Source organism: Schistocerca piceifrons, chromosome 1 (assembly GCF_021461385.2).
Source record: "Schistocerca piceifrons isolate TAMUIC-IGC-003096 chromosome 1, iqSchPice1.1, whole genome shotgun sequence".
In the NCBI taxonomy this organism is placed as follows: Eukaryota; Metazoa; Arthropoda; class Insecta; order Orthoptera; family Acrididae; genus Schistocerca; species Schistocerca piceifrons.
Genome location: NC_060138.1, coordinates 1,088,959,710 through 1,088,972,768, shown reverse-complemented (window position 1 = coordinate 1,088,972,768; position 13,059 = coordinate 1,088,959,710). Strand labels below are relative to the sequence as shown.

Sequence of the window (13,059 nt, the reverse complement as noted above, 5' to 3'; positions counted from 1 at the left end):
TCTGATTTTGGTTCATTTTTTGTCATGATTGTTCACTCTTTACACATGAAAAAAAATTAGATAACAATAAATACAAACGCTGCAATATTAAAAATTTTATAATGCTTGTCTCAATACCAATTCACATGTCCTAGTTTGTTGTTGCTGCCATCAGTGTTAAGTTTCTAGTCCACTGTTAATTTCATAAAGTTTTCAGTACACAAGAATTCCTTCAGACATGATTTTCTGTTATTATTCCTATAACATTTCATTTAATATTTTATCAAAGCAGACACCCACTATTCTAATCTACCATTTATTGTATCAAGTCAAAAATTATGATTTAGTCAAGACATTTTAGATAACAAACCTCAAAGCCATTGTCTGTGATTTTTTTTGTTGCATACGAGGTGGAATCCATAATTTTCAGGATTGGTGCTGCCATCTGGAAAGTAGGTGTAGCAGATCTTCGCAGCACTAGGTGGTGAGAGCTGCATATCTGATGAGTCAGTGTGCGGAGTGGCATTCAGCTGGGAGGATGTGTTGCATGTCCACAGTGATTTCTGTAATATCTGGGGTGTGGCAATTTTACGATGGATCCACGAACAGAACAGTGCTTATGTATCACATTCTGTGCGAATCTGAGAAAAAGTGCTACGGAGACCCTTGCAATGATTCAACAATTGTTTGGGGGACAGAGCATGAGCTGTCCCAGTGGAAGAGCCTAGGCTCTCCAAGACCCAAAAAAGCAAGACAGGTGAAGAGCAAAGTGAAGAGCAAGATCATTGTTTTCTTTGCTACCAAGCAAATTGTGCACAAGGAATTCATCCCACCCAACCAAACAGTGAATTTCATATAATACTATGATGTTTTGTGATGGATCTGTGAAAATTGCTGGCGACTATGGTCCAAACTTTGGCATCAAGGGAACTGGCTGCTGCATCATAACAATACGCCCTGTCACATGTCCTTCTCACCAGGACCTTTTTGGCAAGAAACAACATGGTGGTTGTACCGCACCAACAGTAGTAGCCAGATTTGGCATCTTGTGACTTCACGCAATTCCCAAAGCTGAAACTCAAGTTGAAAGGCCGTCAGTTCGACACTCTAGAGAGGCTTCAAGAAGCATAAGTGGTGGTGATAATCACCCTCAAAGAACAGGACTTCCAGAAAACGTTTGACCAGTGGCAGAAGCACTGGGACTGGTGTGTACATGTTGATGGGAACTACTTTGAGGGTGATGGTGACCATCAGTCCAATGGTAAGGTTTTCAACAGATGATAACACCAGTCCCACAAATTTTGGGTAGCACCTCGTATTTTGTCTCATTTTGACAGCCAATAAGAGGAAAAGGTCAAAATAACCATGAATTTAGTGATTTTCTACTTATTTTCTGTTTGTTGTCCATTACATCTTGATGTTATTATTGGCAGTGTTTTTTGTCTGAAGGGGTGATATTCCTGCTTGCAAAATTGGTTCCGTGTTTTGTAAATATGTGTGTAAGCCAATAACAGAAATGATACAGACCTTAACTTGACATTCCACATTTTATTAACACTTACAATATTTTTCTTCTCAGACTTTATCCTGCCAGGCAGATTATGTTACAGATGTAATATTATAATGCTATTCCAGTGGTTTCAACATTAACTTTTTTCATGAAAGAATTTTGTACAATTCGTTTTTAATTTGCCATTTTCAGTTATTACCAATATTAATACTACTGCTTCTACTACTACAACAACAACTACTAAAAATAATAGTAATAATAATAATAATAGTAACTATAAACATAATTTCCATTGTAACCAGTTACACACTTCAACACAAAATATTCTTAATGATTTGAAATAGTATCTTTTGAGTCAAAATAATGTATATATACATTTTGGGTTAATGTGTACATGAATGTCATGAAAATAATATCCTAGGTAAAAATATAGATGTGAAAAATATTATGAAAAGGTTAGATTGCTATTGCCTATATAGTGGAGATGTTGAGTCGCAGACAGGCATAACAAAGAGACTGCTAATGTGTGTGTTTGTCATTTAATTTTGATGAAGACCTTACTGGCTGCAAGCTATATTTATGACAGTCTTTTTGTTGTGCTTATCGTTCCTCAGCATCCCTGCTATATGGTGAGTAGCAACTTTCCTTTTTGCAGTACTGTTACATTCCAGACTGGTAAACAAGTGAGCTTTTGGCCAAAAGGCCTTCTTCTGAACTAGGCAACATACACAAGTTCAATCATACAAACACAACTTGCACACACCTGCCCAATGTCTCTTGCTGCCGAGGCCAGACTGTGAGCAACAGCACACAATGGGAGAAGCAGTTTGGGTGTTGAGGGTAAGGAGGAGGTGGGGATGGGGATGGGGGAATAGCAGGGAAGTGGTGGGGGATGGTAAAGTGCTGCTTGTGGGACCATACAGCTGGATGAGGAGGAGAGAGGCTAGAGCAGCAAGATATAGTCAAGAGATTAGATGGAGATTGGGGGTGAGGGTGCAGAAATGGACAGAAATAAACAGACTGCAAGTCTGTGTAGTGCTGGTGTGGGAACAGACAAGAGGATAGGTGGGTGAATGGCAGTGACTATGAAGGCCGAGGTCAGGAGGGTTATGGGAACACAGGGTATTGCAATATATCCTACATTCCCAGAACCCTCCTGGAATGAGTCTTAGTTTGTCACTTTCGTTCACCTGCCTATCATCTTCCCTGTTCCCACTCCAGCACTACGCAGCCTTCTGTTCCACCAATGTAACCCACACTCTTTTTGTTTCTCTTCTTTTTTGCCCCCCCCCCCCCCCCCCACCCTCCCTGCCCTCCATCTAAACTCACAACTATAACTAGTTGCTCTACCCTCTCTCTACCTCATCTCTGCTTGCTCCCAGAAGCAGCACTTTACTATCCTCCACCCCTACCCTGCTATCCTCCCTCTCCCTCCCCAACCTTTTCCTTACCCCACCAACAAGATTGCTTCTCCCATCATGTGCTGTTGCTTGCTGTCTGCCTCAGCAGCCAGAGGCAGTTGTTGAGTATTGTTTGTGTGAATGTGTGTGTCTGTGTTGTCTAATACAGAAGAATGCCTTTCAGCCAAAAGGTTACTTAATTAGCAGTCTGTATTGTGAGTAACTATCTACACTTTTCATAATATTGTCATCATTCCAGCCTGGATTTTCCATTGCTTGAAGATGTGAAAAATGTTATTGTAAGAAATTTTACTGAAGTGTGTTGTTTACAGATGTAATGTATTGTGTTCTTCAATAAAGAATGAGAGTATATGAAAAGACTAGTTGCTACTCATCATACAGCAGAGATGGTGTGTCACAGATAGGAACAGCAAGAAGACTGTCAGAAAGTAAGCTTTTGGTCAACAAGGCCTTCATTGGAAATAGACAAAATAACACGCATGCACACAGCACCCCCCCCCCCCCCCCCCCCACACACACACACACACACACACACTAACACTGTAGGGACACCACCTCAAAAATCTTTCCATTCTGCTCACTTCCTACTCCTGCCTTGGACTACCACTATCCACCATCTCTACAGCAACCTTCGAACCTTCCCAAATCCCCTCATATCTGAAAAGCTCTGCCTCATGGACCTAGTACATTTACCCCATCTTCAAAAACTACCTCCCATAACTGTACAGAATTCAGAACCTAAACAGACCCAAAACACACTCATGAACATTTCCTCCAAAAGCCTTAGTCCCACAGAAGTATCAAACAATTCCAAAGATCTCGCCTTTTGTCCCACTCCCAGATTCAGTCATGCAGGACTTGTTAAAGACCTTCTCTCCTTCAACTGGTCTCTACAGTAGTCACACTTTTTTGCCACCTTGTGATGCATTCTGTACAGGCATGACATGCTCCTTCAGTGGAAACTTTTTTTGCCACCCACTCTACCAATAAGACTCAACCAAAGACGAATGTTGAACCCTGCTGACTCATTTCACTACTCCATCACCCACACTGCACCCAAATCTCCCCGTGTTAACTTTCCAGAATTTCCTAACACCAAAACTTACCTCACCATCATTCTCCAAATCACTAAACGTGCAAACTAAGCTTACATCCACAGAAAGAACCACAATCCAGCACCTTAAAACTAATCCTAAACTTATAATCCCACCTGCTGGAAAAGGCTCCACACTCTCATTTTGAACTGTAAGGATTACCTGACAGAAGGACTCCACCAGCTGTCAGATTCATGTACCTACAAACCCTACCATGCTGACCCCATTCCAGAAATCCAGCTAGATCTCCTCCTCAAATCCCTAGGCCCATCCCAGAACCTCTCCCCACAGTACATCTCTCTCCTCACCCCTATCACTCCCTGTACTCCTATGTTCTACATGCTCCCTAAGATCAGTAAACCCAACTACCCAGGATGCCCCATTGTGGCCGATTACTGTGCCCCCACTGAGAGGATCCCTACTCTCGTAGACCAACACCTTCAGCCTATTACCCACAACCTACTCTCCTATATAAACATACCAACCATTTCCTCCATTGACTGCCCACAGTTCCTGTTTCTTTGCTACATGGTCCCCTGCTTGTCACTATGATGCCACCTCACTTTACACTAACACACCTAATGTCCATGGCCTTAACACCATTGAACACTACCTTTTGCAATGCCCGATGGTTTCTAAACCCACAACCTCCGTTCTGCTACCATGATCAACTATATCCACACCCACAATTACTTCCACTTTGTTAGCATCACCTACAAACAAATCTGGGGTATGGCTATGGGCACCCGCATGGCACCAGATGTGCCAACCTATTCATGTGCCATCTGGAGGAATTATCATGTCCAGACACAGAGTAGAGGCAAGTCTGCAATTTCCATCTGGTGAGGAGGTAATGCAGAAAGACAAATTTCCAGTGATGGCAGGTTAACGACTTGGATGAGTGCCAAACACTGTCACAAGGCATCTATGAGAGATGTAGATTTTGGGACTTGACAAGATGCTTGCAGCAGGAGACTCGTGGAATTCAGGGGTCTGGTTAACACTGTTTATTTGCGATCAGACTAACTGATACACTGAAGGCTAATTCTAAAGATTAGAAGAAGCAAGGGAGGCAACTAGCCTCACAGCAGAAGACAGTGTCTGAAGCCATGGGGGTGGGTGCTAACTGAAACTGCAAACACTAACAGCAACTAATTAAAAATTGAGAGTACCACTCCAAGTGAGGAAAACAGACATGTAAGAGCTTACCGAGGCTGGCCATGAGTGATATGGAGTCAGCGCCCCAGCAATCTGACTGTGAACTCCTGCTGAATAGAAAAACATTGGTTTTTAAAGAATCATGGTGTTGCGCCATTTCTACCACTCTATAGTCAACCCACCACTCCACTGGCACTTAACAAGCTTCAACCAATCAGGTGAGTCGTTCTGACCAACCATAATTAGATTCCTCCCCTACTCCTATTCGGTAGGTAGGGATGCTTCTGGATTTTACATCATTAAACTCCAAGTTTGGTATCAACAACATTCAGCTGAAAGCTAAACATCACTGCTGCTCCTATCATGACTAGCAACAACATTGTTTTATGTCACTTGGCCCCACACTCCATCCTTCTGTGGGTAAAGTTCTGTGGTAGCACTCTAATCTATTTAAAGCCACTGACGCTGCAGTTCTCAGGAGCAAGTATCAAGTTTGCTGCCTCTGCTAAGAATTGTTTCTTCATGGCCATCTTCTACAGTGAAGCCTTACAACAGCATCTAGGCAGTGGATGGAGTTCTCTGAAGTGAAAGTTCTCCCCTGGGACAGCTGCCCAGAGCGTCTGCAATTTGCATGGCTCTAGTGTTACTATTTATCTACGGTAACCTAAATGCTACCACTTTTGCCTCCTCTCTGCATTGTGCCTCTGATTTATTATCTTGGTGTGCCCATGATGGCTCCATATAGCTTTAAGTGTAACAATGTACATGTCATTATGTTCTCAACATATGACAGAATCCTTCCTAACCACCCAGAATCCCAAACCCCTCACTTTGTTCAGATTCATTGGTGACATTTTTGTGATTTGGATCACGGTTGAGGACACCCTACCCACATTCCTCCAGAAACTCAGCACCTTCTCCCCCATTCGCTCCACCTGTTCCTACTTAACCCAACAAGTCACTTTCCTCAATGTTGATCTCCACGTCAAAGATTGCTACATCAGTACCTCTGTCCATAGCAAACCTAACAAACACCAGCAATATCTCCACTTCCCTTCCATACAGCCTAGCCACCCATGGCTGTCACGTCAGTAGTGACTAGCATTCCCTCTTGAAATACAACAAAAAGTCTCACTGAAGCACTCACACACCATAATTACCCTCCCATCCTTGGACAAAAACATATATCCCATGCCTTATCTCTCCAGACACCCACCACCTCCCAGAGTCCCATCATTTGGACACAGAGGAGCATTCCCCTCATGATTCAGTACCACCCAGTACTGGGACAACTGAATCACATTCTCCGCCAATGTTTCGACTACTTCTCAATGAGCTCTGAAATGAGGAAAGCCCTACCCAGTATCCCCTAATACAGTGGTATTCCTCTGCCCAACAAACCTACACAATATCCTTGTCCATCCCTACAAAACCCCTGTTCCCAAACTCTTGTGTCATGGTTCATATCCCTGTAATAGAGCTAGATGGGAAACCTGTCCCATACAACTTCTCACCACCACTTACTCCATTAGGGTCACAAGCATCACCTTTCCTATGAGAGGCAGGGCTACTTGTGAAATTAGTCATGTGCCCTACAAGCTAAGCTGCAGCCATTGTGCTGAATTCTACATGGGCATGACAACCAATAAACTGTATGTCTGCATGAGTGGCCACTGACACACTGTGGCCAAAAAACAGCTGGAAAATCCTGTTGCTCAGCATGTCTCCAAACACAGTGTTCTTCATTTCAATGACTGCTTCACAGCCTGTGCCACCTGGACCCTTCCCACAAACACCAACTTTTCTGAGTTGCACAGGTGGGAACCCTCCCTGCAATATATCGTGTATTCATGTAACCCTCATTAGTTGTTGTCTTACCTATCTAGCCACTTCCCTGTTCCTATTCCAGCACTACACAGCTCTCTATTCCATCAGTCCATCCACAGCCTTTTTACGCCTCTCTTTTCTTACTATCTCCCACTGAAACGTAACAGTTCATTGAAAGTCCTTTAAAACACTTATTTTTCAAGCCAATTTGAAATAAACAGGAATCACTGACGTAAAGAAAAGGTAGTGGTAAAGGTAAACCTATACTTATAAAATTGTTACAGTGAAACTGTTTACTAAATTATAATTGTATTGTAGTATATAAGTCCTGTAATTGGTAGGAATATTTAGGATTAACATAAATAGGTGAAATCTGGAACAAATTATCAAGTTCACTGGTCAAGGACATTTCTTTGAAACTGCAATGGATTTTTGTTAAAACAGTATCTAAATTAAAGTCTGTGGTGTTTAAATGAAAACCAACTGAGAGAATCAAAATAGATTGCAAAATTAAAAAGTAATTAGCGAAAATGTTATAAGTGGCATGTAAACAGAGGCAGTTCTTTAGATGTTTTGTCAATAATAAATAAAACACCTGTTTTGCCACATTCAATGGGAGAATTGGAAACATATATATTGGTAGGAACATTTTCCGAACCATGTATCTTTCGCATTATATAAAAATAGTAAAAGTATTGCTATTATGTAATATTTGAGTATTAACACATTCCTAAAATGTTAAATGCTTGAAAATCAATAAATGTATTTGCTCTATAAGAGCCAGTGCAACTGTTGAAATATGTCTTTAATTTTGAGGCAACAGTTTTAATTATAATTTTATTAAAAAACACTTTATAACAATACCAAGGATTGTTCAGATTTATATATAAAGAGGCAGCCATGTTGGCATTAGATGGCAGTGTCTTATGAGGTGTTGTGCAAGAAGCATGTAATTGCTTAAGTAAAATATACATCAGTGTTGTAAGCATCTCAGTATTTTTGAGTTTTGTCAAAGTAACATAATAATTTTGTAGCAATATAGAATAAAAGTTCTGAAACATAATGTTTGTATTGGTCATTATTGGTGTAAAAATCAAATTACAGTGGACATGGAGGAACACAGTGCTTGTGGCTGCACCAGATAGAAAACGGATGATTACGTCCTACATAATTATAAGAATTTTTAATAATAATTTCACACCACCCCTCCCTCTATGTAACTGGACAGCACCTTTCCCTCTCTCCACCTTGTCCGTGTGCTCCCAAAATCCCAAAAGCAAAACTTGACTGCTCACCCCCCCCCCCCCCTCGCGCCCCTATACTGTGCTATCCCTCCCCATCCCCACTCCAACCTCCTTCTAACCCCCAACAGTCGTTGCTCCTCTTATTATATGCAGCTGCTCGCAGTCTGGCCTCAGCGACCATAGACTGTGCCCATGTGTGTGTGTGTGTGTGTGTGTGTGTGTGTGTGTGTGTGTGTGTGTGTGTGTGTGTGTGTCACAGTCTTTTTGTTGTTCCCATCAGCGACTGTGCATCTCCGCTATGTGGTGAATAGCAGCTATCCTTTCACAATATTGTCGTATTCTATGCTGGATTTTCCGTTATTTGAATGAGAGTACATCATAGACCAGTTTAATTGCATGGTTCAAAAATCTGTAGGAGGAAATATAACACCTACCAAGTTCTGAATTCCTTCACTACATAATGGCTTTCTGCACCAAACTGGCTACTCAAAGTTCTTTTTTATATTTTGATGGGATTAGTGGAAATTGACGCCATTGTGTATGAAGTGCAATAAAGCTTTCCTAGTTAGACTTTTGTCAAGAGATGCACAGTGGCTGGAGTGTTTTTACTGACAAGTTGACATTTTCATATTTTCATGTATTATGACTCATATGCAACTTTCAGATTCGAGGTACATGCTTAATTTCTTGCAAAATTTATTGTCAATTAAAAAAAATGGAATTATAAAATGAACTTTCTCCTCTTTTTGCAAACTCATTACTTATAGAACATTAGATGATGACACGGAATTGCAAAACAATCCTTGGTGGTTGCAGATATGCATATTACTCTGAAGATCAACCTCAGCAGAGGTTACAGCCAATTCACTTGGTTGCAATTTTGCAAAGGCATGCATAAGCTATATTATAAGTTATTTTTAGGATAAGGCATTCTGCAGTTAAGAGAAAGCAAAAGAAGCAATTTAATAAGGAACAAGGCCACTCAAAAATTTTCATAGATGAACTTGATTTCAGCTGCATAACAAAATTCTGTTTAGGAAGATGGGGCAAAATATTATCTACTATTAAAGACAATCTTTCTGGATGAGATTGGGAGAAATAACATGTGAAAAAGTATCCACAGCTAATAATAATATTTGCTGAATTTATAGAAGTTCTAGAACAGCTGGTCACAAAAAGATTACCACAGAATACATAGACAACTAAGCATTGTATTGGCTGATGTCCCTCATGAAAATATATCCAGTTATGATGAGACAAATATGAGTGACGATCCAGGGAAGAAGAAAGTTATTATTTGCCATTAAAGTTATAAACATCTTGAATGAATAATTAATTTCACTAAAGCCAGTGTTAATGTCATGTTCTGTGGAAATGCAGCAGTTTTGTCAGTTACTGTATTTGTCAATTATAAGGTGTATATCTATGGCCCAACTAGACTGAAAATGAGACTCATGGGATGTGGTACAATAGGACAAGATATGGGTGGATTGATTCAGCAGCATATGGAGGTGGATTCTCATTTCATCCTCTACCAATTCTTAGAAATCTGACAGGTAAAATGGTTCTAATAGGCAACATTTAGTCATCATATATAGATCCGAATGTGAAGGAAATGCTGTTCTTTTTGTCTGATTGCCAGAAAATTCATCTTGCCTTACACAAGCTCTCAGTACACCAATGTCAGACCTCTCAACATGAATGGAGGGAAATATTGAATAATTGCAAGCAATCTGGGAAGAGTAATCCCAGCTTTATCAACGGATCAGTTTCCCATGCTTCTTAAAAATGTGTTAGAAGAATTTAAACAAACCCACAAATTTTCAGACTGGATTCAAGAAAACATGGATTTTCCATTTGAATAGTGGGCCATATTTTAACTAAATTGTCAGGTCATAAAATGACTCTAGGCCTGAAAATTGGATGAGGTGGATTAGTAATGCAGGTGAAAGAGAACATCTTTCAAAAAAGAGGAGAATGAAGATTTCAGTAGCTGCTGGAAAATGTATGTATCAGAGATACCGGCAGCAGCAAGAAGAAGTTTCATTGAGAGAAAAAGAAAGCTTTTGTTTGTTTAAAAAAAAAAAAAAAAAAAGAAATCCCTCTTGCATTCCTTCCTCTTTTATTTTGTATGTACTATTCCATGGAATACTACTGCTGCTACTAATTTGTTTTCTTATCATTTTCACTGAAATTTTTCAATGTGTCAAACATTACCAAATACAATGGAAACCTGGGGATAAGATGTGTTCTTTTCATTTGGTTTCTTTGTTAAGTAAAATTTGAGTCTTTGTATAATTCCTAATTAATGTGAATGATTAACTCTTCTTGTTTCTGATACAATAGATTGTCACTCATTTGATTGCTGCTGGTGCAGATGTGAATTTCAAGGATGACAACAGCTGTACACCACTGCTTGCAGCTATTCATAAGGAGCATTTGAAGGTATGTTTTGTTTCCCAAACAGGAAATAATGTAAGTAATTAATAAAGTAACAGTAACTATGACATCACAATGACACAGTGCTATGCCAGTTGTTCTCCATTAAGATATTTTGTAACATTTTGCAACGCTGCAAGTTTATGGATTGCAGCAACAAACTAAACTGTCTGCGAAACCTCAAAAAGCTCTTGACCATTTTACTTTAAATTCTTACACAGTACTTTGTCGTATTCTGTGCTGGATTTTCCGTTATTTGAATGAGAGTACATCATAGACCAGTTTAATTGCATGGTTCAAAAATCTGTAGGAGGAAATATAATACCTACCAAGTTCTGAATTCCTTCACTACATGATGGCTTTCTGCACCAAACTGGCTACTCAAAGTTCTTTTTTATATTTTGGTGGGATTAGTGGAAATTGACGCCATTGTGTATGAAGTGCAATAAAGCTTTCCTAGTTAGACTTTTGTCAAGAGATGCACAGTGGCTGGAGTGTTTTTACTGACAAGTTGACATTTTCATATTTTCATGTATTATGACTCATATGCAACTTTCAGATTCGAGGTACATGCTTAATTTCTTGCAAAATTTATTGTCAATTTAAAAAAAAATGGAATTTTAAAATGAACTTTCTCCTCTTTTTGCAAACTCATTACTTATAGAACATTAGATGATGACACGGAATTGCAAAACAATCCTTGGTGGTTGCAGATATGCATATTACTCTGAAGACCAACCTCAGCAGAGGTTACAGCCAATTCACTTGGTTGAAATTTTGCAAAGGCATGCGTAAGCTATATTATAAGTTATTTTTAGGATAAGGCATTCTGCAGTTAACAGAAACCAGAAGAAGCACCCACCTGGTGCTGCTTGTAAGGTATTCTCTTCTCTGGTGTTCCGTTGGACATCCGCGCCCGATTCAGTCATCATCTGTGGTCGTGGCAGCTCTCTGAGGCCCATCCCACTTTGGGCGATCTGTTCGCAGTCCGCGCCCGCCTGGTGCTGCTCCTGAGGTGTTGGCACTTCCCTGGTGCTCCAACAGTTGCCTGCGCCTCGTCCATCATCTGCACTAGTTGCAGCTGTCAGAGGCCCGTCCCGCATCAGGAGTTGCGTTTGCGGTCTGCGCCCACCTGGCGCTGCTCCTGCTGTGTTACTACTTCTTGAGGAGTTTCTGGGTTCCTTTTGTTGGGCCCTGATAAGCTCCAGAGCTGGACTCCACACCAAGCTGAGCTGGTAACTGCTGTCTCGGTTTATGAGGTTGTCTGTGACCTTGATCTTGATGACCTCCTTTATGACACTGTCCCAAAATCTTGGCATCTGTGTCGCAGTTTTGGTGTTGTAGTCCATTGAGTGATCGAGCTTCAGACAGTGCTGCACTATGGCAGATTTGGTTGCCTGTGCAAGTCTGGTGTGCCTCTGGTGTTGTTTGCACCTGACGTCCACCGTCCTGGTTGTCTAGCCAATGTATGACTTTCCACACTGGCACGGGATGTTGTAAATGCCTGGTTTATGTAGCCCCAGGTCGTCCTTCACACTCTCTAGCATTGTCCCAATTTTTGAGAGTGGACAGAAGATACTCTTTAAATTATACACTCCTGGAAATGGAAAAAAGAACACATTGGCACCGGTGTGTCAGACCCACCATACTTGCTCCGGACACTGCGAGAGGGCTGTACAAGCAATGATCACACGCACGGCACAGCGGACACACCAGGAACCGCGGTGTTGGCCGTCGAATGGCGCTAGCTGCGCAGCATTTGTGCACCGCCGCCGTCAGTGTCAGCCAGTTTGCCGTGGCATACGGAGCTCCATCGCAGTCTTTAACACTGGTAGCATGCCGCGACAGCGTGGACGTGAACCGTATGTGCAGTTGACGGACTTTGAGCGAGGGCGTATAGTGGGCATGTGGGAGGCCGGGTGGACATACCGCCGAATTGCTCAACACGTGGGGCGTGAGGTCTCCACAGTACATCGATGTTGTCGCCAGTGGTCGGCGGAAGGTGCACGTGCCCGTCGACCTGGGACCGGACCGCAGTGACGCACGGATGCACGCCAAGACCGTAGGATCCTACGCAGTGCCGTAGGGGACCGCACCGCCACTTCCCAGCAAATTAGGGACACTGTTGCTTCTGGGGTATCGGCGAGGACCACTCGCAACCGTCTCCATGAAGCTGGGCTACGGTCCCGCACAGCGTTAGGCCGTCTTCCGCTCACGCCCCAACATCGTGCAGCCCGCCTCCAGTGGTGTCGCGACAGGCGTGAATGGAGGGACGAATGGAGACGTGTCGTCTTCAGTGATCAGAGTCGCTTCTGCCTTGGTGCCAATGATGGTCGTATGCATGTTTGGCGCCGTGCAGGTGAGCGCCACAATCAGGACTGTATACG

At 41.8% G+C, this 13,059-nt stretch overlaps 1 protein-coding gene across 1 annotated transcript in view; it reads left to right on the top strand.

The window, feature by feature from the left end:
• Window positions 1-13,059, top strand: part of LOC124777829 (serine/threonine-protein phosphatase 6 regulatory ankyrin repeat subunit C-like) — a 384,246-nt gene that overhangs the window by 141,001 nt on the left and 230,186 nt on the right. The window contains exon 8 of the mRNA XM_047253358.1: window positions 10,580-10,678. Coding sequence (XP_047109314.1) covers window positions 10,580-10,678 — 99 coding nt within the window. The remainder of the gene's footprint in view (window positions 1-10,579; window positions 10,679-13,059) is intronic.